Genomic DNA, 27,651 nt, shown 5'->3' on the forward strand with positions numbered 1-27,651 from the left:
CCAAGTACACTTTTCCTTTTCTTTACCTGCCACATCCATATCATGTCTGCAGTTACACGTCAGAGGGGGAGTAGGTAGAAAAGAGAAATTCCAAAGTGGAGAAAGGAGTGGTTTGCCTGAATTTAAAACTAGACCTTTCCTGTCTTTTTCCCCTGCTGGTTTTCCTGGGATGTTTTGCATAAGAGAGGCCTGGGATGGGGCACTCAAGTGAGAAGGGAGAGGGTTTTCTTCCCACCAGCACTCTCTGGAGCTCCACAAGATCTTACACCTTTGGAGAGAGAATTCACTATCAAACCCTCAGCCCTGTTTGCTCATATTATACCAACCATAATCCTCTGAAACTGTAGTTGCTGCTACAAAGCTCCTGGTTTTGCAAAAGCCGGCAAGCAAGATATAATTGTCCAGCAAACAAAACCCTCCAAAAGTTTTTTTTTTTTTAACCCCAGAATCCCCCTTCTCCTTTCCTAAACCTAATTCTCTCCCTCGCTCTCTTGCTAGCCGCTGTCCCCCTCCCCATAAGAACCCTCAACCTCGATCACTTTTGTTGTCGCCAAGAGCACCCGGCCTGTTGAAAGTGCTGGAGCGTCTTTGAGCAGTTTGTTGTGATACGCAGGTGGAATGGTCTGCAAACAGATGAATTCAGCCCCTCCAAACCGAGCGCGGAGTGCGCTGCTTTTGTGGCGAGGCACAAAACGCTGAATTCCTCCGAACTTACTTGGGGCCTGTCTAGAAAAGGGCCTTTTCTTCCCTCTGCGTGTACCTCTGGCCACACTAAGTCTCTGCCCGCCCCCCTTCAGTCCTCCTCCCTCTCCCCTCTGATAATCCTTCTCTTTATTTTAGAAAAACACAAAACCCGGTTCCACGCGGTGCTTTAGTGGCTAAAAGTGAAAGAGCTGCCTTGGCAGAATTCAGCTCTATGAATCACTTCGGAAAATTGGTTCGACTGAATGGCCTTAGGAGGAAAAACGTTTTAATAGGATCCAGGGGAGGTTCTGCTGTTTCAATCTGCTCCTTAAACAGGTGGAGATTGGACCGTCTCAATTATACAAACAGTAAGTACCCGTCAGCGGGGAGACCTGCCCTCGGAATCCTCCTTGCTCGCAGCCCTGAACCCGCAGCGGAGTCGGGCTTTGCCTCAGAAACCCGATCACAAATCAGCGATCCCGATCAATCAAGCTCTCAAACAGCCCTCCCGCTCAGGGTGCAGCCTCCCTCAGCCGCAGGCGGAGAGCGAGTCGGAGAGGGGGACGCGCACCCTCCAGGCGCCGAAGCCCCCAGGATCTGGGCGCGCGGCCTTGCTCCTACGGACGCTACGGGGTCGTCCTTTGGCTGCGGGAGCTCTCTCCCGACCTCCGACGCCAGCCAAGGCGAGCTGGTTGTTTTTGCATAAATTAATATTTCCCCATTAACAAGTTCCCCCCTCCAAACGCAGCGCCCGCGTCCCTGCGCCACATCCTAATGAGGTAATTATCATTTGCGCGTGTTCGGGGCTGGCGCCGGCTCCGTGGGTAAATGGCAGTTTATTAGCACGATGCCCAGCGCGGCTGCAGAGGGCTAAGGGATACTTCGGTGACTAGACGGACACCCAGGGGCCCTTTGAGGCGGCGCGCCCGGGACCCCCTGCCCTCTCCGCGTCCCCCAAACCTATAGGCCCCCAAAGTTGTGAATCACGCACGGAACTCTGCCTGGGTTTGGGCTCCCCCCCCTTTTTTTTTCCACCGGCAAAACCATCACGATTCCTCCCCCTCCCCCTCCCGTCTCTTCCCTCCTTCCCGATTCGCGAACCGCTCGCACTTTCCCGAGGGGAGCGCGGGCGCCAGTTGCCTCCTTTTAAAGTTTGAGGGGCGGTGGCGGCGGCGGCCGGCAGGCGCGGTGGAACACAGGGGCCGCTACAGGAGCCGCGCCGCCGCCCATGTCATTCCACTTCAAGTGACTTCATGTGATGTCAGCTGAATGTAAAAGACAGTGATCTCACGCGGAGGGGAAGATGTTTGCCATCAAAATGTGACAGAGGAGACAGGCTGCATGGCTCGGACCGCATCTCCTTGGCGGTGGGGGAAAGAGGTAAATGCGAGGTGGCTCTCCCGGTCCTCTTTAACTTTGCCCCTTCACTATCTACCTCCCAGCACGCGTGGCGGAGGCCAGGGTCCAAGGAGCGGCTCAGGGGGGTTAATTTGAGGCTCTTTTCTTTCTTTTTCTCCCTCTCTCTTCTTCCTCTGTAAACCCTCCCCCTTTTCCCCCCTTTCAAAGTCCCGGGGCAGGGGCTGGTGGGTTCCTTTGCGCGGCGGGTTAATGGGCGGTAATTTGGTACCCTTGGGTGCACTTTGTTCTGCCCCTGTTCATTTGAATGCAAATGGGTGACCTGGACCCGACAAGGTGCTTATTAAATTGCGGTTTCCCTCCCTGCCTTTTCCGGAATACAGACTTAGAGGAGAGAGGCTGCGCCCTGGCCCAGTCCGGTACGACTCGGCTCGGCGCGCCATGGCAAGCTCGGCTTCCCTGGAGACCATGGTGCCCCCGGCCTGCCCGCGCGCAGGAGCGTCGCCGGCCACTTCCAAGACTCTGGCCTTTTCCATCGAGCGCATCATGGCTAAGACGTCGGAGCCCCGCGCGCCCTTTGAGCCCCGGCCGGGGGCACTGGAGGCGGATAGCGGCCAGGGCAAGAAATTGCTCAACCTCTGCTCGCCGCTGCCCTGTATGATCCCCCTCCAGCCCCTAGGCTACGAGGTGCCGTCCAAGACGCTGCTCAGTTACTCTGAGCTCTGGAAAAGCAGCCTCCGGGCGGGCGGCAGCGGCGGCGGCGGAGGAGGAGGTGGAGGCGGCGGTGGGGGGGCCCCGGTGTGCGGCGCCAGCGGCTTGTGCAAAACCAACTGTGGCGTGTGCTGCAAGGCCGAGCTGGGCCTGGTACCGTCGGCGCTGCCCGCGGGCAGGGTCATCAAGCCGCAGGTCATCAACCAGGCCGTGGGGCTTCCGGCCAGCGGTTCGCTCTACTACTTCAACTACCTGGACTCCGCCACGTACCCGCCGTCTGAGCTCCTCGGCGGCCACCTCTTCCCGTCCGGTCTCCTCAACACACAGGCCCCCGCTGCCCTGGCTGCGCACCCCAAGCTCTTTTTGCTGGAGAACGCCAAGTTGGCCGGCCTGACCGCGGACAAGTTTGCCCATCCAGCCCCCTACGCCCATAAGGAGCGCTTGCCTGCGCCGCTGGAGCAGGTGCTGAAGGAGAACTCGGCCCTGACTGCTGAGCGCGGTGGCGTCAAGGGCCACAGCAAGCTGCCCGGTGGCTCAGCGGACGGCAAGCCTAAAAACTTCACCTGTGAGGTGTGCGGAAAGGTGAGGCTCGGGGTCCTCGGAATCTGGGAGGGGTAAGCAGCTGCTTCCTTGAGGGGCAGCCTGGACGGCCCCTTTCTCAAATTTGGGAGCTCCCTAGTAGCTGTCTACTCGAATTGAGAGCACAGTTGGGCCTCAGTTTCCTTTTCTGTAAAATGGGGATGCCTTTGTCAGCAGCCTCACAGGACTGGCACGAACAGTGGATTGGGAAGCTCTTTACAAAATGAAAAGGGCTGTGGTTTCTGAAGGGGGTTTTGGTTGGGGGAGGTGGTCTCTGCGCGCCCGCCCCCCAACCCTGCCAGGCGGACTCGGACAGACAGCCACAAGGCCCCCTTGTGTGCTTCCATAGGTGTTTAACGCTCACTATAACCTCACCCGCCACATGCCAGTCCACACTGGAGCCAGACCGTTCGTGTGCAAAGTCTGTGGCAAAGGCTTCCGCCAGGCCAGCACGCTCTGCAGACACAAAATTATCCACACCCAGGTACGTGGGCCCCGGGTCTGGCCCGACCCGTACCCAACACCCGGAACTAAGTGATGGGGTTGGGGAGAGAATGACCAAGGGTTCCCGTTATAACCCCCACCAGAGGCCCCTGTCCCTTCGGTGTGCCCCTTCCAGGTGCCCCCCAAGGTGGCTTCTCCTGGCCGGGGCCTCAGCCTCATGATGCGCACGCCCCTCTCCGCAGGAAAAGCCGCATAAATGCAACCAGTGCGGCAAAGCCTTCAACCGCAGCTCCACGCTCAACACACACATTCGCATCCACGCGGGCTACAAGCCCTTCGTCTGTGAATTTTGCGGCAAAGGCTTTCACCAAAAAGGTAACGTGTAGGGCGAGGCCCTCTCCTCACCTCCCCTTGGGTCTCGGCAGGTCATCGCTAGCGGGAAGGCAAAGAAGGATCTGGAGAGAGCGCGCGCGAGGGCCGCGGGCTCAGGCGCAGCATTTCTTTGGAATCGGGTTGTACGGGGTTTCGGTGGAAGCTCTCCGGGTTGGATTAGTAGAGCTCGCTGGACTCAAGCTGGTTGCACGGGGAGACTGTGAATTTGGGAGATGGGAAGAAGGAAAGGGGTAGAGGGAATGGAAGTTGGAAAAAGACAAGGTATCGCCCTATGGCGGAAGCGTCCCTTTGTAGCCGGGATTCTTTTGAAAATGGAAAAAAAAAAAAAATTCGAGGCGTAATTCACCTCCTGGGACCAGTTTAGACTGGGGGAAACCGCTACTATCTCCAGCATTCCGCTTGGATTTTCCCAGGCACGTTCGGATCTCCAAGTGGTAGTTAGGGGACCATAGGGAGTAACTTTAAAAATAATAATAAGAAAATAATAATAATAGGGGACGAAGCCCGGGTTCATGCGAATTTCTTCGAGCGAGGCGGCGGCCCAGAGAAGGGCCCCATGCGTCTCTCTGGGCAGCACAAAAGTTTCCGGGCCGGCGGAGCTCAGCGGGAGGGATGCTGCGCGGGCCTCAGGCCCCGGCGGGGCTGGGACGCGGGGCGGCTACGCGGGACTCGGCCCTGCATCCTGTAGTGAGAGTCCAGGGCTTGACGCGTACGAAGTTTGACAACTTCTTCACTCGGAGAGGTCGCGCCTGCCTAGCCAAGCGTCGCCTTCTTTACGCGGGCACCTGAGCCAACCACGGGACACCCGGCCCCTCCCTGTCCCACTTTATCCGCCCCCCCCCTTTTTGTTTTTGGTCTCCTGTAGGGAACTACAAGAATCACAAGCTGACCCACAGCGGCGAGAAGCAGTACAAATGTACCATTTGCAACAAGGCCTTCCACCAAGTCTACAACCTGACCTTCCACATGCACACCCACAACGACAAGAAGCCTTTCACGTGCGCCACTTGCGGCAAAGGGTTTTGCAGAAACTTTGACTTAAAGAAACACGTGCGCAAACTCCACGACAGCGTGGGCCCCGCCGCCCCCTCCACAAAGGACCTGACTCGGACAGTGCAGAGCTGAGAGCTCCTGCCTCACCCTCCCTTCCAGTCCTATCCAACCCCCAAACAGATCACACGTATAAACTTATTTCTAAAATTAAGAGAAAGGAAAGAGAGAGAGAGAGAAAAAAAAAAGCTATAGCAGAAAGGCTAAAATCTATTTATCGAAACCAGCATATTTTTGGAAAGCTAAACGTTTCCTCGATGACTGGCAGCAAACGCCTGGCTCCCCACCTTTGTATATTCGGGAAACTTATTTAAACCCAGCGCGCCGAAACGTATTTAATTCCAGGCCTCGGCTTCTGGCTTCTCCTCCGGCGGCAGCGGGTTTTAACCCCAGCCTGTCACGTGAACGTCCCGGAAGAGCGCGGCGCCCCCAGCCATCTTTATACAGCCATGTAAATTCTCCTGTACACACGAACACGGAATATATACATATATAACTCAATAAACAGAATCCTTAGTGCGTCTTTTCTTTTACCCCCTCTACCCTCGCCGCAAATCAGCTCAGCAACCCTAAAGAATGAAAAAGAAATAGGCGTTTTAAGCATTTCTCGGCCGCGCACATGCGACGTTTTCTGAGGGCACTGGAACCAGGGTGAGGCCAGATCGGTCCTCCTGCCACGCTAACGTGTTCAGATCCCCCAGGAACCAAGGATGTAAAGGCCTACAACGGCCCTCACGTTGTATACCAAGTTTTTATTTGCTAACTGTTCTGACCAAGGGATTCTGGGTGTTGCCATATTTGGGTGAGTTTTTTAAAAAGAAGGGATTCAAAGTGGCTAGGTGTTGGAGAGCAGGTTTGGGGTGCGTGTCCTAGAGCAAAGAGCCGCACCACAGTGGGGTAAATGGCATGGGCACTGCCGCGCCGGGGCGCTTCTGGGCACACCCTCTTGTCTGGGTGATGTAAGGGGAGCCACTCTTCCACTCAATCATTCCTGGCGGCGAGAACTGGGGGCCAAGTGTCCCAGCCCATTCCGAGCTTTAGGGCTCCGCGGCCCGCGCTGTGGTCTGAGGCCGGCCTCCGGGTGCGGGGCGCCCTGCCGCGGGAGGGCGCATCCGGGCTCCTGCGGCTCGCAGCCGCCGCCGCCCCCAGCGTTCTGATTACCGCTCAGTTAGCCCATTTCCTGAATAGCTATCTCCGCCGCCGAGCACGCTGATGAAATGATCTCACGCTTGCTTTCTAAGTAATGACCCAAATTAAGAGAGAAAACAGAGACCCTTCAAACAGCATTACATTAATCATCTAATCATTCCCAGGAGGGGGCCGGCCGCCGCCGCCCCGTTTGATCCGAATCTGGATAATCAAGAGCTCGGATTACTGGCTCGGCGCGCCGGGCCTTCTCCTCCCGCCCCTAATATTCGCACTGCGATTCAGCCCACGTTTTCTGGAACAATGTTCCCCAGCGCCAGAAGGAAATGTGGCGCGGGGCCGGGGAGTGGGCTTCCACGCAGCCTCGCCACTGCAAGGGCTAGGGCGGCGGCGTCTGGGCGCTGATCCCACGCGGATTCCCACTGCAGGTGGAGGGTATTTGGAGGGAAAGATGGTTAATGCAAAAGGAAACTCCCAAGTAAGTCTGAAAGTGACTTGAGTGGGTATTATCCCAGAGCCCGGTATACAGTAGGCGCTTAGCGCTGCTTGCGCCAGGGACTCCCACAACCAAAGAAGCTCACATTGCCGGAGCTCTTGCTCCACGCCACTCAAACCATATTCTTTCTAACGTTCACAACCCGCAAGCTGGGGGGTGATTATTCTCACCCTGTGGAAGGATGGAGAAATTGAGGCAGAGATCAAAACTAAATGACCTGCCTAGGGTCCCAGGACTAGGTAGGGTCAGGAATCGGAGTCTAGACTTTTAGAAAATCCCAGCTGCCTTCTGTCCTCGTTGGTGGGGGAGGAGTGTCCCAGCTGGGACTCGGGAGAAGACGTTCGGCTGCTGGGTGGAAGTTCTGTCCAGGTCACAGCCAAAGGTTGGGTCCTCACCCCACCCCCCTCCCGATTCGCAGACCCATTGCGCGGGGAAGGAGAATTGTCGATTTTGTTTGCACAGAGGACAGCGACAGCTTCCTCAGGCTGTCGCGGGGGTATTTTTAGTACCTCCGATTCAGAAATAGGAACGTGTACATTAGAATTCCATTTCCTGAAAGGAGAGCGTCCTCGTTTTTTTTTTGTATTCCTCTCCCCCTCCCAAGTCTGGGAAGACGCAGCCAGGGGAGGGGGGCGAGGAAGCGAGGAGGAATTTAAATGTTAGCTCGTTCTGGCTGCATTTCGCTGAGGGGAGATTGGGACCCAGAGGGATATGCAGATTTAACTCCGAAATCTCGGTGGATGCCACAAACCCCAGGAAACCCCACATTGGGCGAGGAGGACTTGGCGGCTAAAGATACGGAAATAGCGCCTTGCTCTTCCCAGACATCTATCCCCAGGGGGCTTGCGGGCTGGTTTGAGGAGTCCGATCCTATCCCAGTTTTATCTCCTTAGGTTTTATTAGCCCCGCCTCACAGATACACACCCCTTCCCCATTTCTGGGAGCTCCTGGGTGCCCTCCGACTGTCTCAATCAAAAATCCTTTGCTTCTTGCATCTCTGAAAGGATCCTTGGCAGAGGGGCTTCTTGGAGACCAGACACTGGCCAGGACAAGTCCACCTTCTTCCTAAATAGTTCCAGAACTTTGGGCAAGTGGCAGACACCACAAAATTTAGCGCAGAAGCCTCCTCTTAGAGAATTGGGTTTAAAAAGTTGGCCTGCATTCAGGAAAGGTGATTCGGTTCTCCTCTTTCTCCTTAGGAAGAAAAGATAAATAAAAAATAGATGGGGCACTCCCATCCAGGGAAATAACTTTCTAACCATCAAGTGAGAGAATGGTTCTCTGAGGAAATTCTTCTGTAATGTTTTCACAGGAGAAAGACTAAAAGGGTTGCCCATCTCATAAACTGGAGACATTTATTTTCAGGTGATGGTTCTGAAGAGGGTTGAAGATCCCATGTTTGCAAAGGACTGCAAATGAGATAATACTAACGCGTGGAACAGGAGGCATTTCTCTCTTGGACTGCTCATCTCTCTCTGCCGTCGGGGAGAGGTAAGGAATCAGAGCTCTGAGTGGAACCTGCGCAGTTACTTGACTACTCCAACCTCCTTGAGGTTGTTCCCTCATAACCTGATTGTTACTTAACCTTCACACCAGCACCTGTCAATCGCTCTGCCCTGAGAAGGTGTTATTTCACATCTGGTGGTAATTGTAGATAAACAGAGTTCTTCTGTATCTATAGGGCTTAGCGCTGCTTGGCTTGAAGTCCCTCCTCCTCAGTTTAAGATGTCTGCTTCCTTCAGCTGGGGGGGATTCAGAAAAGGATTTCTTCACCTGGAAAGTAGTGTGAGGAGAAAAGGAACCTTCTATCTGTATGACTAAATACCTTTCGCAGCCAGTGCAGGTTCTGACGCCAACGCTAAGCTGTTGTAAGTAACTGTCCTCACTGAAATCCTTCTAGGTTATTCCCCATGCATAGGAATTGATGGGTGAAAGGTTCTATTTTCTGGGTTGTTGTTTTTTTTTTTTTTTTTTTTGCCTCTTAATATTAATCTGTTTGCATGACTTGTAGTTTGCATTATTAACAAATGACTTAAACAAGGTAGTCATCAGGCACATATTAATATTCTAACCTTGATTAAATTGAAGAGGCCACCCTTAAAAAATTTTTTAAAAAAAAATCAAATTGCGGGGGAGGGGAATCCTGTCACAGACACAAAAAAGACTCCAATTATCTTTTCCCCTACAAGATGTTTGTTCTGTCCATGACTGCTCACACTTCAGCAATCTTGCCAGCAAGACTCAAAAAAAAAAAAAAACCCTCCTTCTTCCAAAGCCACAGCCTTGTACATAACAGATTGTACAGTCCTATTGCCTTAGGCGAGTAAGAGGTTCCTCTCTGCAAAGAGCGACACAGAGAAGTTGCCAGCATCCAGACGCATTTTGGGGGGCACTTGTGCTCACTCTTGCCTCGGCTGCAGAAGTGTGTCTGTAAGGTCCCCATTTTGCTGTTTGGCTCACAAGAGGATAGGGAGTCACCTAAGCCAGGCCCGAGAATCACAGCAACAAGGCATCCAGGTGTGCTGGTGGTGAATGAGCTGGGGAGTGAATAACAGTGAGGGGTGGGGGGGCGGGGTGCTGACAGAGAGAGGACTGGAGTCTTGAGAAAACGCTGGGAAATAAACAACCTCAAGGCAGCTGCGTTGCCCTTTTCCCTGCACTTCCCTCTCAAACGTCTGAGCAACCAGTTTGCTCCTAGAAACATGTTAATTGCCAACGGAGCTCATTAAGGCATGCACATGCAAAACACAGCAAGAAAGATTAATGGACAAAAGCGCAATAATGAACTGTCAACAATCGGGCCCATCTACGCGACCAGGATCACTCAAGAATGAGGCATTTAGAGGCAACAAAGGATTGTCTGGGACAGGAAGAAAAGACGACCTAGACTTTTGTTTAGTCAACACAATTGATTACAAATGAGAGATTAACAGGATAGCTTCAGATTTTTTTAAAAAGAGGCAGAAAAGAAAAGTCCAATTAAGTCCACCGAATGTTAACTACATTGCGTTCCATGCCTAGCCCCAAAGAAATTCTCATTAAACCATCCCTGGCGATCCCTTTTGGAAAGTAATTTGTCTCCCTGATGGAGCAGAGAAAGAGAATCGTGTAAAAGAAAGCGTTAGTTCTTGGCACAATGAGCTTAGGAGACACACTAGAAAGAGCCAAAGGGGGAGTTAATGAGCATCTGACAAACTGCTTGGATTCAGGCCTAGAGAACAGCGATGAAAAGATGAAATTGGCCAACAACTATTCTTTATATCAAACATAAAAAGGCCAATCTGAAATGGGGCTGCTCAAAACTGGTTGAAAGTACATAGCCCAAGAAAAGGGAGCCGCCGCCAGGCCCCTTGGTGGACACTGGACAGACAGAGGCAGAACTCAACCAGCCAAGAGCGAGGAAGTAGGCAGAAAGGTGGGCTTGCCAGCACAGAGCAAACTCTACCACGAGCCACACACCTTTGGTGGTGCTGATCTGAAGCTTTCGGTGCCCACCACCAACCCTCTGGATGTTTCTTTCATAAGTAAAAAATGTATCAGGCTAGCCTTTGAGGACTCCCTACAAGTTCTGGTAATCTGGTTATTAGCTCCCAGCATTCCTCAAACTATACCTCTCTCTCCTAGAGCTAAGACCACCCCCACCCCGCTCCCACCCACCAGGATACCAGATGTCCCTAATTCACATTCAGTTCTTCTACCCTCCGTCCTAGTGACCATTCAAAACTGTCACCCCCCTCCCCCCCAGGTGACTGCCTTCCTAATTCTGCACAGGGCACAGAAGTAGAAAGACACTCATCACCCACGGCTTTGTGGACCAGGTGATCAAGTATTTAAATTATTTCTCTTAGCTCATCTGGCATTAAGACACTGCGTCACTTTAATGTTTCCACTTTTTAACAAAGTAGGTCAACATATCTGTCTATTTCAGATGCATATTACATCCCAATTAAACATAAATGTCCAGACATTCCCAACAGCAGAAGTGTTTGGAGTTCTTTTACACTCAGTGTTCAGTAAAGCCAGGTAAAGAGAGCCTAACACTGTGTGTGATAGGGTTTTCCACTTCCAACTAAGGAGTGTGTTAAGCGTCCAACTCTTTGAAACCCCATGGACTGTAGCCCACCAGGCTCCTTTGTCCATGGAATTCTCCAGGCAAGAATACTGCAGTGGGCAGCCATTTCCTTCTCCAGGGGATCTTCCCTACTCGGAAATTGAACCCAGGTCTCCCCCACTGCAGGCAGATTCTTTAGTGTCTGAGCCACCAGGGAAGCCCAACTTCCAGCTAAGGAACCCAGAACAAATTGTGCGGTTGCTTAATGCCTTATTTATTCCATATTTGATGTGGGACCGGTGCCACCTCAGATACTAGAGTGCAGCCTTGAAATCTTGATTCTAGGTTTTGTATTCTTACTCTCAAATCCTTGGTAACAGCTATCATATTTCTGAGGTCTTGGCTTGCACTTCAGGCTTTGCTCATGCTTCATGAAAAAAATATATTGGTGCCTAGAAGTAAAGAATGGGGAAGAAAAAGTATACCAATTCAAAATAAAAACAGTCATCTAGGATGAAAGACTGGCTCTGGTTTTCAAAGCACAGAGGTGTTATACAATCTAGAAAGGTAGATTTCAGGAAATAGAGGAGAAAGTGAGACATTTCTATTGTAGATCAATCAGAATCTGATATAATGTGTTTTTTATCAGGGCATCCTGTGAAGGCCATGTGACCTGACACATCACCTTTGTGGTTTCTCTCCTTCGGTGGTCTTCAGTCCTGGGTCATTTTTGGAGTTCTTTCCTTCCTCAAGGAGTTTCACTGTCCTCATTTTGCCCCGCCCCCACAAAGTGCAAGGTGATGAATTGCCTTGGGAAAGATAACTTATTATTTCTAAGGAGAAAATCCAGTGAGTGGTTAAGAGCCTGGGGTCTGGCATCAAAACAGCTGAGTTCAAATCCTAGCTCAGATACTTCTCAGGGAAGACTACCTTGTCTCTGTTTCTTCATTTGCAAAACAGGAATAGTTTCTATCATGCCTGAAACTAATAAAACGTTCTGTGTCAATTGTACCTTAAAAAGAAAAAAAAAATTTTTTTTTTTCTCACAGGGCTGTTGTGAGGCTTAAATGAGTTAACACATATAATTAGAACTTAGAATAGTACCTGGCATGTACACAGGAAGAATTCCAGAAGTTAGCGGTAATTATTAGAAAAACTCAAGTAGCAAAACATGAATGCAGAGCTTTCTAAAGAAATTTTACCTGTGTTATCTTGTTGACTCTTCATTACATATTCATTAGGTAAGTTTTCTCAGCCTCATTTTAAAGAGGGGCAAACCTAGTTGCTGAGAAGGTATGATTCCTGTTAGTTCACATGACTGGAAGGCGATGGACTGGGGACTCATACTCAGATGATTCTGTCTAAATATGGGTCATGGTTTTAAAAGGACGGTGTACAAGAACCGCATAACATTTTTGTTTAAAATGCATCTGATGGGAATATAAATTGATGTCGTCACTGTGGAGAACAGTATTGAGGTTCCTTTAAAAACTAAACACAGGGGCTTCCTTGGTGGTCCTGTGGTTAAGAATGTGCCTTGGGATAGCGGGGCACAGGTTCGATCCCTGGTCAGAGAACTATGATCCAACATGCTGCAGGGCAACTAAGCATGCATGCCACTATGAAAGAGCCCGTGTGATGCAATGAAGATCCCATGTGCTGCAACTAAGACCAGATGGAACCAAAAAAAAAAAAAGAAAAAACTAAACATAGAACTACCATATGATCCAGTAATCCCACTACTGGGCACAAACCCTGAAAAAAACCATAATCCAAGAGGACACAGGTACCCCAGTGCTCATTTCAGCACCGTTTATGATAGCCAGGACATGGAAACCTAAAAGTCCAATAGCAGAGGAATGGATACAGAAGATGTGGCAACATACAGAATGGAATACTACTTGGCCACTCACAGGAATGAAACAGGGTCATCTGTGGAAATGTGGATGAACCTAGAGTCTGTCGTACAGAGTGAAGTCAGTCAGAAAGAGAGCAATGAGTACCGTATATTAATACATACACATGAAATCTAGAAAAATGGTACAGATGAACCTACTTCCAAGGCAGGAATAAAGATGCAGATGCAGAGAGTGGACACGTGGACACAGAGTGGGAAGGGAGGGTAGGACGAACTGGGAGATTAGGATTGACATATGTACACTTCCATGTGTTAATGTAAAATAGATAGCTAGTGGGAACCTGCAGTAAAGCACAGAAGCTGAGTTCATGCTCTGTGATGACCCGGATGGGTGGGATGGGGGCGTGGGTGGGAGGGAGGTCCCAGAGCGAGGGTATGTATGTATGCATAAGGCTGATTCACTTCTTATATAGCAGAAACTAACACAACATTGTAAAGCAATTACGTTGCAATAAAAGAATTTTTTAAAAAAGAAAAAGGCACCTGAATTCCATTTACTGAGATGCTGGGTTAACAGTTCTGCTCTGTAGCCCAGGAATCTGCATTGTAACCTGAAGCAGTTGGTTCCTGACTACACTTAAGAAACACTGATTTAGCATCTGTGTTCTTTCCACCTCACAATGATGCTGCCTTTAAAAGATGAAAGGACTGTGGCCCACTAGGCTCCTCTGTCCATTGAATTTTCCAAGGAAGAATACTGGAGTGGGTTGCCATTTCCTATTCCAGGGGATCTTCCCAACCTAGCGATCAAACCTGTGACTCCTGCATGGGCAGGCAGATTCTTTACCACTGTGCCACCTGGGAAGCCCCAGTAACACCCTTAGGGCTTCATAAATTAATACATTTATTCATCCAACAAATATGATAAGAACACCTCCAGTGTGTCAGACACTAGGCTGGGTGCTGGAATTACAAGGAAGAGAAGAACATAGTCTCTGCCCCAGAAAAGTGTGAACGTTAAGTTGCTCAGTCGTGTCCGACTCTTTGCAACCCTGTGGACTGTAGCCCACCAGGCTCCTCCGTCCATGGGATTCTCCAGGCAAGAATACTGGAGTGGGTTGCCATTTCCTTCTCCAGGGGATCTTCCCTACCCAGGGATCAAACCCAGGTCTCCCGCATTGCAGGCAGATGCTTTAACCTCTGAGCCACCAGGGAAGCCCTTATAATAGAGTAAAGGTGAAAATCACATACAACAAAAATCCCCATGCAATACCTGGTCATGAAGATGAAATTCGCATTCAGTCCTGTCTGGGGTGGGGTGTGTAGTGGACATCTGTTTCTTTTGCCTGCTGATCATCATTCTCCCCTCTGGTAACAACATCAACATTTCCTTCTGAGACACCATCTCCCCTCCACTCTCCATCCATATGGTTAAGGTGGGTCCCTCCCTCCATGGTGGGCATGTGACCCAGGTCTGAGCAATCAGAGTACGGCGTCTTCCTGGCCATGGTGACTGGCTCAGGACCGGTCACATGACCCAATCAGAGACTTGTAAGTTGCGCCCTGGCGTGGGTCAAGGTGGAAGCCGTGCTCCTGAGGTTCGGGAGTGGACTCAGCCTAAGTTTGGGGACCGGTGTACACGTGTTTGTTACAGTGTTATGGTGTATGCATGTTTGTTACAATATTCAGACCTTCCAGTACTGAAAGTATTATAGGTGGAGAGGGAGAGGAATCGAAAGGAGGCCCAGAAAGACCCTGTTGGACTCTGGTATGATTGAAGCCGGAGGCACACATGGACTTCATGGCTATTTGCTCTAAAATGGAGTCTCCCAGCTCTCACTTCTGCGACTCTGATGGACGTTGGGCAGAAAAAAGGGAAGTGTGAGATGCTTGACTAGAGAAAGTCGTGCCTGCATTGAGTCTTCAATAAGCAGGAGGCATTACCAACGGAGAAATGGAAGGAGAGCCATCTCATGCAGCCCACGTGAAAGCCTACAGGTGAAAGAAGGACGGTGAGTTGAAGCGTCTAGATGCGGTTGGGTGTGGCTGGGTTTAATATGAAGAGCGTGACTTTGAAACTTAGTTGTGCCTCTGAGCAACTGTAAGACTCTGCGCTACAGTGTTGTCTTCTCTGAAGCTGAGATGTCTTCTCTGCCAAATGGGTGCAGTAACATGGGCCATAAGGATTCGATGCAGTGGGGCTAATCAAACACCTGATCCATTGCAGGTGTTTAGGTAAATAACTGTGATGATTATCACCGGAATGTGAGGCACCTTAACTCATTATTGACCAGATGATTTTTGCTGAAACTGCTGCTTGTGATTGGCAATTTTTATTTTGACAAACCAAAAATTAATTGTTACTTAAATAACACTTTGTGGATTATTACATTCAATAATTATACCCAACACACCTGTAAAGTCTTATGTACCGTGAGTTTCATTTTCACTTCCCATAACAGTCAATCACTAAGGTTTTTGTCTTTTTCTTGGTCTAATATTGAGGTCACCTGATTTAGAACTATATTCTGAAGAACTGTCCTCTTCAGAGACACTAGTATATGTATTGCTCAAACAATCAGAGGAAGTATCTGCATGAAGTTCACCAAAAAATTCTTCATCACTCAAAATTTCACCATGCGCCATTTTTGAAAATTTTTCAGTAATAAACTTGAGTTTATAATATACACGAGATGGAAAAAAACCTAATGGAGCAAAATGAGCTAATGATAGCAGTAAGTTGTATAATGAACCTTTGATGAATTTTAAGCTCTAACAAACATCACAGCTCTAGTGATGTTAATTGTATCACTCTCTAAAACAAATTGATATATCCCTGGTCAATAATGTTCAGATAACAAAAGACAAACCACATATCAATGATGTGATTTAAGAGGGAGGGACTGTCGGCATTCTGATTTCCCACGTGGTCCAATGGAGTGTTCTGCTGGAGTTTGAGGTGTCTTAGGGCAAAGATTGGTACCCTAGCGCCCTGACAGCATCTGCCTGGCTGCTGAAGCCTGCCTATTTCTGAGTAAAGCAGGGAATATAGATCAAATATCATCAACTTTGTGGAGTACCCTAGGCTAAGCTGCGTGACTAAGCTTCTAACATTGAGACCCAGTTGCCTCATCTTTAAATTCTTTGCCAATAGCAAGGCTGTTAGAAGGACTTAAGTGAGATAATATGTGTAAAGTGGCAGGCACATAATTGACATGCAATAAAGTATAGCTTTTTACTCTGACTACTAATCGCTAATACTACAGTTTTTACCCTTCAAATTTTGAGGTCTGTGATGCAATGTTTTGTTTTTTTGTAATTTGATTTATTTGGGGCTGGGCTGGGTCTTCGTTGCTGCAGGGGCTGCTCTCGAGTTGCATTGCCCAGGCTTTTCATTGCGGTGGCTTCTCGTTGCACAGCACAGGCACTAGGGCACGTGGGCTTCAGTAGCTGCAGCACGTGGGCTCGCTAGTTGTGGCTCACGGGCTTAGGTGCTCCTTGGCATGTGGGATTCTTTACCACTGAGCCACCTGGGAAGGCCCTGCAAGTTCTTTAGCAAAGTGAGCACTGCAAGGGCAAGGTTGTCTGCCTTGCTCATTGCCATGTTCCCAGCGCTTGGTGCATAGTAGGTACACGAAAATGAGCGGGTAAGAACCTCCACTCCTCCCCACGGGCAGGGAGGTTACCCGCTCAGTCTTCTGGGCAGCCACTGGCACTCTCATAACAATTCAGTCCTAAAACATTTACTGAAGGCTTGCTATGTGCCAGCCATTGTGGTGAGGATACAGCTGTGAACACCACAGACTTTGACCTTATGGATCTTAACATCCTAATGGTGGGACACAGGTGATGAACAAGCCAAGAAACAGGAGACAGATTCAGATGTTAGTAAACACCAGGAAGGAAATCAAAGAGGGTGACTTGATAGAACATATATGAGAAAGCTACTTGAAATAAGTCGTCGGTACCAGTCATGATACAATTCAAGACCCTGTTGTATCCAGGCACCAGCTAAGAGAAGCATCAGCATAACTCAAGTTGGCCCCTGGAGTCAATCCACTTGGACTTAATCTCAAAGCCTCTCCTCCCCCCACAACTCCTAATTATCCATTGGTTGGTATAGCTCAAATCTGCTTGGGACTTGGTAAAAGGGTTTTCCATGGTATGATACACAAAAGAAAAAGCACCCCTGGGCAGTGAGTGCTATAGGCCATTGACCCACATATCATTTTCCCACTGAATGACACAGTAATTGATCAAAGTTAAAAAAAAAATTTATAGAAAGAGATACTGCTGCCATGTTTTTAAAGCGCGCGTTTCTCAGCCAAGTCTCCAGATGGAATCACCGAAGCAACACATCCTTGACTTAAATGTGACTGTTTAACAGTTATATTGGGTAGGCCATATTTTTCCACAAGGAGGTGGTTGCTTGTCTTAGGAACTTGAGACTCTTAACAGACTTTTGGGTGAGAGCTTTCCAGGATACCAGTCTTTTTCTCTCACTTCCTGAAGTCACAGAAGTCAGAGACCTGGCCGAAGTGTCAGGAGAGGGGAGTGACAGAGCGAATTATTACACAGCTCACGGAGTGATGAGGCTCGTAGGGTGTCCTCATGCTGGTAACTGCCGCTAATGATGCTTCACGAGCATAAGCATGGTTGCATTGTTTGTTTTCGCCTGAGCATTGTCTGCTTTCCCTCCTGGTTATCAGCCTTCTGGTTTTGCTTTGAGGGAGCTGCCGTTCTCCACTGAGCACAGATCCTTGGTATTGTGAAGAAGTCCCCCCTGGGACATGTCCACCAGCCAGGGTACAGGTGTGGCGCTTAAGTTGAATTATGCAGATACTTTATTTGGAATTCAACTCTTGAGCAGAGGGACAAGACTGCAGATAACTGGACCTCATTCATTCCAAGGAGACCCGAGGGTCAGCCTGTTACATGAGTTGCCCTAATTCCTGCCCTTCCAAACTTTCTATTACAACGTCCCCCTCTGTTCTGCTAGCTCCCTCATAACCTTCCAATGAATTAATTTCCCACATAAATTAGCCAGAGTTCTCTTCTGTAGTTTATAACCAAAAAGACTGACTACTCCAGTAATCTCAGCCATGACCCACCTTCTCCTTGTAATCCTTAGAAACAGAACGTCTGAAGTTCAAGATTAGTTTTCCTTGCGCCTCATTTTTATAGTCTGCCTAAATCCCTTCTTCTGGTTGTGAGAATCTTTCAAGTAGATATGTCCTACTTTGCGACGTGAAAGAAGTTTGGAGGAAGAAAACTCTATAACCCTATCCACACATCGTATTTATATACAGAATAAAAATGTCTTCAGAGGTGGGGCTGAGGCTGAGCCAAGGAACTCAGGGAAAAGTTAAAAATACACCACCACCATGATGAGATTTAGGAAGATCTCTCAGGGAGGGAAACGGGGAAATGCTGATCAAAAGGTACAAACTTCCAGTTAGAAGTTTCATGCATTTTGGGGATCTGATAGACAGCACTGTAAGTATAGTTAATAATACTGCATTTTATACTTGAAAGTTGCAAAGAGAACAAATCTTCAATGTTCTCACCACAGAATATGAATGGTAATTATGTGACGTGATGGAGGTGTTAGCTAACACTGTAGCGGTAATCGTTTCACAATATACGTGTATCAGATCAGCATGTCATGCATCTTATAATTGATATAACGTCGTGTCCGTTTATCTCAATAGAACTTTGGGAGAAAGAGTGAAATACCCCTCTTCCCCACCAAAACAATAAAGAAGAGTGAGCTCTTAGGATATAATCTGGTTATTTTTTGCAGTACTCCCATGATGTAGGAACAATTTAAGTGTGGTTGACTGAAAAAGAGGACATCTCAACATAGACTTTAGGAAGATTCTGACTGAGGTCAAGTGGTACCATGGAAGAAGTCTGGTTTCCCTTCCTGGGGTCTGAACCTAGAAGTCTGTGCCTTGTCTGTTGCAGGACATGGACCCTAAAACCCGGTGGACCTAAGAGCCAAGAACCGTCATTTATCATTTGTCCCTTTCCAAAAGTAAATCAATCTAATTTCACTCAAAACCACTTTTTAATAAGGTAGTCAATAAAAGGATTAAGTCAAGGTAACATATGGGAGGAAAATAGACGAGCTACTAGGTTACTGAGAGAAAGCGTCCCTGAGCTACTAGGGTTACTGTTAGTGACAGACGCTGAACTTCCTCGTAGCCGTAAGAGGAAGGCCAGTGGGTTATATTCTGACATTCTCCAAGAGACGCCAGAAAACAGAACAGCTTCCTTGATCCGATTTGTCTTAATAGGTTTCAAGTTAGCCCTTTGGTCTTGAATATTGGGAAGTGTGCACCCAGAAACCCGCACACAGGTAAACACCAGCTGGGTTGTATAGTCATAACCAGAAGGTGCTAGCCGACTTCTGTCATGTCCAGAGCTCACAGAGGAAAAAAAATGTGGAAAGTCAAAATGCTCTGACTTGTGGCTAATTCATGAAAATGCATGACTTTTAGATAAATTGTCCTCTTGGCCTGAATTTTCTCTCACGTAAATTTCTCACATACTACACGTCTGTGATAACATGTGTAGGGTTTCTCTGGGGAGGAGAGCAGAGCAGAGTTGGATGTCTTGAGTGAGCCAGAGTAAACGTGGGATTTAAACTGTAGGCCGAAGATTAATTTGAAGAAGATGCGGGGTCTCGATGGCTTTCTCTCAAATCTTTAAAATTGACATAAGACCACTGACGATCTACTGCAGAGGAATATTGTGTTGGAAGAAGAACGCACTGATGTTTGCTGTTGCGTCCCTCGAGGGGTGCTCCGCAGAACTCACAAGTGGAAGCTGTATGCTTAAAGTACTCCTCACATCACTCCTGCTTAGATCGTGGGAAATCAATAGCTTCGGAAGTCAGTATTAGGCATTCCGTCCTCTGGGAAAATAGATGCCAGAGTGCCTGCAAGAGAGAAGAGATTTTCATTTCCCCATGAGGTTTTTTTTTTTTTTTTTTAAATGGTGGCTGATTTTGTTTGTTTGGAGTTTTCCCCACATCTGATAGTTTGCACCTGCGTTTCTTGTTCTCAGCTGTAGAGTGGGCTCTTCTCCCTCACTGTTCTTGTGGCTGGCTCCTGCTCATCCTTTGAGCATAACCTGCATCACAAAGGTCTTTATTGGAAACGAAGGACGTACATAATATAGTAACGTTGGGGGTGGGTCTGGTCTTTGTGAGGCTTATCCTTGAAAAGAGCCCTAGCTCCCCTCGCTCCACCTCATTAATCCTAGGTGGGCTTGTATTAAGGCATGGCTTACTTTTTCCTTTGTTTTCCCTGAGTACACTGGGAGGACCACAGTGTGGGGTTGTCAGTCATGCATGTCCCATGCCAAGTTCCACGCTCATGAAATCTAGGTCTGAATGAAGCTAGGTACTTCCTCCTTTAAAAAAAAAAATCGAGTGTTGAAAAGGATATACAAAGTTCAGAAGATAACTGTTGCTGGTTCCCTCCTGTCTCTCAAATTGGGGGACAAGAACTTAAATCAGCAGCATTTATATTCTGTCATGAGAACTCACGGGCTTCCCTGGTGGCTCAGATGGTAAAGAATCTGAGACTCAGGTTCGATTCCTGGGTCGGGAAGATCCCCTGGAGAAGGGCGTGGCTACCCACTCCAATATTCTTGCCTGGACAATCCCATGGACAGAGGAACCTGGCAGGCTATAGTTCATGGGGTTGCAAAGAGTTGGACACGGTTGAACGACTAACACACATGAGAACGAGTATTTGTTTGGCATTTACTATGCACAGGAATTCTGTGAATAGTAGTTTTTATTTCTCTCAAACCTTCCGGGCACATGCCCTTTCATTTAGGGGAAAGGGGAATTCCCAAGGACTGCAGTGGGGCCCAGCTGTTATGCGGCAAGTGCTGATGACAGGGTTCACTCCCTCTGTGCCCGTTCCGCCTTCACAGGGTCCTCTCCCCTCCTGGCGCACCTCAATTCTGTGCCCCCTCAAAGCTCAGTTCAACATAACTTCCTTCCTCCAAGTGCCTCATTGAAAACCCTCACAGCTTTTTGTCCATAGCTCTTGTATAATGTGTGACATTTTTCTTCCTTGGATCACCAATGTCTTCTTCAGATCTCTTCCCCGGGGCTCAAGCATTTTCTGGTCTACCTCCAGCCTGAGGCTACAATCTCATCCTCTGTCTGCTGTCCTCCATGCTTTGCGGACTAGCTGTCCTGGTGTCTTTCTGTCCTTGCAATAAGCCACACCTGTTCATATCTCAGGCCCTAGAATATGCAGTTCCCTCTGCCTGATGTTAGAAAGATCTCCTGGAGTAGGGCCGGGCAACCCCCTCCAGTATTCTTTCATGGAGAATCCCATGGACAGAGGAGCCTGGCGGGCTACAGTCCATGGGGTTGCAAAGAGTCGGACACGGCTGAAGTGACTTAGCACAGACTGCCTGATGTACTCTGTTCCCCATCATTATATTTAGCTCCTCTGTCTCATTGAAGACTCACCTCCAGTATCACCTCCTTGAAGATGTCTTCCTCAACACCTAGACCCATTCTCTAACCCCGTCTAGCATTATGCAAGGATGCAGGGCCTGGATTTTGTTTTCAGAATGGTCACAAGCCACCATTTTTGTCAGCTGATTTTCTTGCTTGTGTTTCTGTCCTTCTCCAGTCTAAGCTCCATGAGGGCAGGGACCATGTCTTCCATGTTGATCGCACATCCCCAGCACCCACACGTCTGGACTAGCACAGCGCCCGGCTCACAATAGATGCCCAGTAACTGTTTGCTGCAAAATATCAGTCACTCTGCTTGTAGCCCTTGAATGCTTTACCATTTACCGCCCAAAAGTAAAAGCCTAATTCTGACTTTCAAGGTCCCACACCCATCCCCTTAAATTGGCATCTGAGTTTGTCTGCTTGTTTCCCCTCCCTCGCTCCATGGCCTGCTTGATATTGCTCACACATGCTGGGCAAGCCCCTGCCTCAGGACCTTTGCACTTTCCATGCCTTCCTCTGGAACTTTTTATCCCCATGGATTATCTCTCCCTTCAGGTCTCGAGGAAGGCCTTCCATGCCAGTCAGTTTGAAATGTGAAACTTTCCTCCTTTCTATGCCCATAGACTCACACTCACTCCCACTTTTTCCCTCTTCCCTTTCCTTCTTTATTAGGGCAGGGATTTTTATGTATTTTCTTCATTGCTGTATTCCTTGGATCCCAGAAGAGCACATAACACATAAGAGGTGTTTAGTAAATTTGGAATGAATGACTATCTTGGCCCATTGTTCTTCATGGCCCTCAGAGTTCCAGCAAACATTCACTGAGTATCTCATCGAAGAATGAATTAATCTGTCCCTGGATAGTAAATGTGGTCCCTTCAAAGAGTGTACCAGACATATTTGAATAAACTACAGGCTTCCCAGGTGGCGCTAGTGGTAAAAAAAAAAAAAAAAAACCCACCTGCCAAAGCAGGAGATGTGAGAGACGTGATTCTGATCTCTGGGTTGGGAAAATTCCCCTAGAGGAGAGCATAGCAACCCATTCCAGTATTCTTGGGTGGAGAATCCCATGGACAGAGGAGGTCTGGTGGGTTACAGTCCATAGGGTTGAAAGAGTCAAACATGACAAGCAACACACACGCAACACACACACACACGTCTTCAGCAAACACTTCGCAGTCTTTGAGAGAAATCATATTGCAGTAGTACTGCAAAGCGTTAGCTTTCAGTTAGCGTTGGTGAGTCTGGCTAATCATGAATGAAATCTCTCCTTGACATCTCTCCTGGCTTCCCCTTTGCAGACTCACAGTTTCTTTTCATTGAAGACCATCTCTGGGCTGAGAAGCTGGCTTCTGAGGATGGAGCAGTTCTATCAATGAATGGGGGTGTATAAACTTTTGGTTTAGCTTTATTCTTCAGAGAGAACAAAAAAAAAAATCAGAAATTGTTGAAGAGGGTGGATTTATGAAGCATTTTTCAACCTTATTTCTCCAAAACTAAAAGCTGCAGTTCAAGAGCGACCTTAATTAGTATGGCTTTCTAGTCCCTGCAGGCCCCAAGGTGTGGGCTGGCAGCTGCTTCTGTAGCAGCTGGGCTGTGGGGGTCATATGAACCTTGTGAAGGGAAGTTGTCTGAGTTTGTTTTTATTTGAAGAAGTAGACCTTCCTTTCAGGATATAAGACATTTTCCTTTCGTAGAGCTCTTGGGACGTGTTCCTGCTCACCTCGTTTTCTCCCAGGGTTCACGTTCGTCCTTGGGTTTGCTCTTTCTTCTCCGCCAGCATCTTGAGCTGCTCGCCACCCTAGCACTTGGCAACCTCTGCTTCTTTCACCGCTTTCCTCGCCCCTGCCCATTCTCATTTATAAGCTTCTTGAGCAGAGGGAGAGTAGGGGTTCCAAAAGAGAGAGAAAGCTCATGGAAAACATTAATAAAAAGAGTAGGGACTTCCCTGGAGGTCCAGTGGTTAAGGCTCTGCGCTTCCACTGCAGGGGGTGCAGGTTGGATCCCTGGCTAGGGAACTAAGTTCCCACACGCTGCGGGGTATGGCCAAAAAAGGAATTGAGGAGACATAGGCATGACAGAAGCAAGGAGCTAACCAGAAAGGGTGAAAGTTGCCATGCATCAATTGTCCTGCCCACAAAATAAATAAGAATTTTAAAAAGAATATAATTCATTCTCCTCTCTTCATTAGTCATTTGGATTGCTAATTTACATTGCTAAATGTGAGTCACATTCTAACTACCTTTCTCAGATGATGAATGAAGGGGAAAAAAGTCTTATTTTAACCTTTTAAGAAATTTAGGCAAAAATATTTGCAGAATCCTTATGACCTTGACTTAAAAAACAAAACAATTACATCTTAACACAGTTTAAATGCTTCTGAGAGAGGCCTGTTGGAAATCCCTTCTTTAGAGTATTTTTACAAAGTATGAACATTCATGAAAAAATTGTAAGGGTTAAAAAGCCATAAATTTTCATAAAAACTCATCTTCTGTTAATAAAAAATGCCCCTCAAGCCAAATAATTTCTGAATCTTACTTCAGAATTTGCTTCTGTTCTGTAGCACTTAGACTGATCAATTTTCAGAAGTTGTAGGAGAGAAAATAAATTCTGTCTCCAAACGATGTTTATAATCTCAAATCTAAATTAAAACATGTCGATTCCACAGCAATAGTCACTATGGAAATAGAAACATATAGGCCTCGATTCTAAATCAAGAGAGTGTTTAGCTGGGTGGTATATATTTTCCATCATGTTTTTGAAAAATCTGTTACAGTGTATGCATTTTCAAAGGCTTGGATTTGATAAGCTTCTAAGAAATTGTACATGTGTGGGTCAGATTAGATTTAAATGTGCTTTGTACACTTTGCAAATGTGGTTTATAAAGTCTTGTCCCTATTAATGAAAATCCCTGTTGAACCATTAGACTTATTTTATGGGATTTTAAATAATAAACATATTTGAAATCCATGATAGCTTCTGTCACGGGCAGATATGGCTATATATTATCTCCATTCAAATTCGACTAAAAATCAAATGCTGCATTAATACTAACAAGTGTAGAATGGATTTTAAAGAGTTTAAATAGAATTGCCACTCACATCTCTATTTACACCTAATTATCAAGCTTTCTTTAGTTTTAGAAACTGTTTAAAAATATATTTGCTAGTTTAAAAAATTGTCAGCTAAAAAAAACCCCAGAAGTAATAATAGAAATAATTTATTCTAAAAGGTGTATTTTGCAAAAAAGAAAAAAAGAAAATATTTTAAATTTATTTAGAAGTTTTATATGTTAAGAAAGCTTTCCCCCCTGTGTTTGGCTGAATAAATGTTCTACCTTTTCAACTTTTTCTAGTAAATACTCAAGAAATACTTCTTCAACCAGAATCTGCATGCCTACTATGCGTTGGGTGATGTTCTAACATTGAATGTTACTTAAGTAACAAAAAACAAAACATATGCTGTGATCATTTTTGCTTTAAATAGCATATGCCAGGCATATAACTCCTTTACATAAAATACATAATTCCCATTTAGAAATGACATCATTCCTTTCTTTCAAGGAGCTCAAGATGTTTTTTGAGTCAAAACAGTTACCTTCACATTATCCGCCTGCACTTAATGAAAACCAAGTGCTACCTACTTTTTCCTGTACCTGGCATGCCTTTCTAAAAATTATGAAGAGTCCTTGGTGAAGACAGAGTGATACAGCCCTTCTGCCCATTCCTTGCCTAGCTAATCGTTTCTCATCAGTTGCAAAATAAGGGTGGCCCAGCATCCCCTTCGGAGAAGACAATGGCACCCCACTCCAGTACTCTTGCCTAGAAAATCCCATGGACAGAGGAGCCTGGTAGGCTGCAGTCCATGGGGTCGCTACAAGTCAGATGCGACTGAGCGACTTCACTTTCACTTTCACGCAATGGAGAAGGAAATGGCAACCCACTCCAGTGTTCTTGCCTGGAGAATCCTAGGGATGGCAGAGCCTGGTGGGCTGCTGTCTATGGGGTCGCACAGAGTCGGACACGACTGAAGCGATTTAGCAGCAGCAGCATCCCCTTTCCCACAAAAAGATCTCTTGTCAAAATTCAGTCATTTTCCTTCTCCCTCTCTCTCCAACCCTTAGACTAGATCAGCATCTCTCGCTCTGCTGATACTTAACTTCAGAAGTCACCTGCTTTGATACACCACACACTACCATGTAGTCTCATAATTAGCTGAGATCTTTCTCACTTGCAGCTGACACCTTATAGTCATGCCTCCAGACATTTTGAGATCCATGATATATGAAATTCAGATGTTTGAGTTTTTGCCCCCTTGTTCTAATAGAGTTAACCTAGGCACCAATTTTTTTGTTGTTGTTGATCTTTTCTTCTCTCTACTCAGCCTCACCCTGTTGGCTAGAGTACTCCTAAATTTCTCAGAGACTGGTACATTCGTGTTTTTCTTTGATCCCATCCCAACTTACTTTTGGTGTTTTTGAGCTGAAATGACCAGCTGTTCTGGAGTCACACAGATCCACTCAGTTTAAGCTCACAGTTCACTTAATAAGTAATAGATAGGAAGTTTAGTTTAAAATGCTAAAAAAGCTCATGTATCATTTAAGAACTCTTAGCTGCAAGTAACATGCAAGAGGCTTAAAGGGTAAGGAAACTGACCATTTCACAGTGTAAGAAACTCAGAAGTAGGAGCCTCAGTTCTTTTTACGTGTGATTGTCTTAGATTGGTTCTCCTCTATGCGAAGTTCTCTTTGAGGCTGGTAGAAAGATGCTGCAGGGGACCCAGCCTCATGTGCAGCTCTGACAGTGTCCACGTGAATAATCTTCTACCTCTTAGAGGAGCAGGAGAAACTCTTCCAGAAACCCCCCTACCTCGCTTACTCTCCTATTTCATTGGCCAGAATTTGATCACATGTTCATTACTAAACCAATCAATGGCAGGGAGAAGGGGATTACCATAACTGGTTTAGATAAAAGGGTTTATGTAACCCAGCTTCCCTAAAGTGCTTGAGGCTTGGAAAAAGGTTACATTTGAATAAAATACAGTTGCAGTTAAGCAGGTGGAGGAAGTGTTATAAATGTTAGCTATCCAGTCACATTCACAAAGTCACAGTGGCATTTTGGAACTGATGGGTGATCTCCCCCAGGTGAGCAAAAGGAAGGCGAGTGTGATGTATTTATCTTTGGGATCACGAGCATTGTTTTCAATCCATATCTCAGTACAGTAAAAAACACTGGGTGTATATAAATTTAATGTTGGAAATTCCCACATAAAAATATAAAATTCCCATATAGAAAAAATAAAAAAATAATAATTTGTCTTACATTTTAGCAACATATACAATCACCGTGTTGTGTAAGTTAGCAATTATAACTAACAACAGAAACGATGCATTTGATAACCTATGCGTCCAAAGTTCAAAATATTATCAATGGAGATAATTAATTAGCCGAAATCATCTGAATACATTTTGTAATTTGTTTTCCTCTGAGTTGATTTGACATTTACATTAAACCCAGCTTTTGAAAAAAAAAATGTTTTTGATGCTACTTGGCATACCCTTGTACTACATTACGTGTTGCCGTAGAATTTACAAGATCAACATTTAGATGTCACCAGAGAGACATTCATCCTTGTACTGTGATAGACATTACCAGGCGCTCCCGAAGTGGCAGCAGCTATTTACACTGAACTTAAATAGACAACTATGGAAATGTCAGGAAGCATTACATTTTTAGAAGTTGGAAACATTGAATAGAATTAGGCTTTTTGTTTTTGATTTGCATTCAAGTGACCAAGATGTCTCTTTTGTGATAGAATGATTCCATATGGGCAGAGCAAAGACCAGGTAGCTATAAATCTCAAACCATGTACCACGAACCTTTAGAGCATCATTAAATTAACTTAGGGGGGTCACCACCACCATTCTTTTCCCCCTCTATTATTTAGTTTTAAAAAACCCGGAAATACGAAAGAGCATTATACATAGCCAGGGTAAGAGTAGATTCATTTCCTTTGAACTTAATTTTTTTACTATGAAAAAGTTCAAGCATATACAAAAGTAGAGAGAATAATATAATAAACCCACATATGTTCATCACCCAGATCCAACAGTTGTCAAGATTTGTGCCATACCAGTTTTATCTCTTTTTTGGCCGATTATATTTTAAAGTGAATCCCAGACATTACTTCATTTTACTCTCATATATTTCAGGATGTATATATATTTTTAAGTGTGTGCGTTTTCTTACAAAACCATAATGTAATTGTTACCAAACCTAATAAAATTAACAGTTAGTATCATGTAATAGCCAGTCTCTAAAATATTCAAATATTCTAATTTCCCCAGTGAACTCTTTTTTTAAAAACAATTTATTGGAGTATAATTAATTTAT

At 46.6% G+C, this 27,651-nt stretch overlaps 1 protein-coding gene and 1 long non-coding RNA gene across 5 annotated transcripts in view; one reads left to right on the forward strand and one right to left on the reverse strand.

Moving 5' to 3' along the window:
• The first annotated feature begins 889 nt into the window (after positions 1-889).
• The window catches only part of FEZF2 (FEZ family zinc finger 2), a 126,379-nt gene continuing 99,617 nt past the window's right edge, over positions 890-27,651 (forward strand). Inside the window, exons 1-5 of one of the 4 annotated variants that reach the window (XM_045163982.1) lie at positions 890-2,064; positions 2,424-3,333; positions 3,680-3,814; positions 4,017-4,149; positions 5,033-8,350. In XM_045163982.1, the coding sequence (XP_045019917.1) occupies positions 2,482-3,333; positions 3,680-3,814; positions 4,017-4,149; positions 5,033-5,292 (1,380 nt within the window). In that variant the 5' untranslated portion in view covers positions 890-2,064; positions 2,424-2,481 and the 3' untranslated portion in view covers positions 5,293-8,350. Of the gene's footprint in view, positions 2,065-2,423; positions 3,334-3,679; positions 3,815-4,016; positions 4,150-5,032; positions 8,351-14,342; positions 14,781-27,651 lie in introns of those variants that run through there. The other 3 variants (XR_006547476.2, XR_006547477.2, XR_006547478.2) reach the window with 3 other exon arrangements.
• On the reverse strand, positions 6,584-14,171 carry LOC123331037. Its single transcript, XR_006547481.1, has 3 exons — positions 14,042-14,171; positions 7,784-8,053; positions 6,584-6,785 (listed from the first exon to the last, which is right to left on the reverse strand). It is a non-coding gene; the product is annotated as an uncharacterized LOC123331037 (long non-coding RNA).

Source organism: Bubalus bubalis, chromosome 21 (assembly GCF_019923935.1).
Source record: "Bubalus bubalis isolate 160015118507 breed Murrah chromosome 21, NDDB_SH_1, whole genome shotgun sequence".
NCBI classification, from domain to species: domain Eukaryota; kingdom Metazoa; phylum Chordata; class Mammalia; order Artiodactyla; family Bovidae; genus Bubalus; species Bubalus bubalis.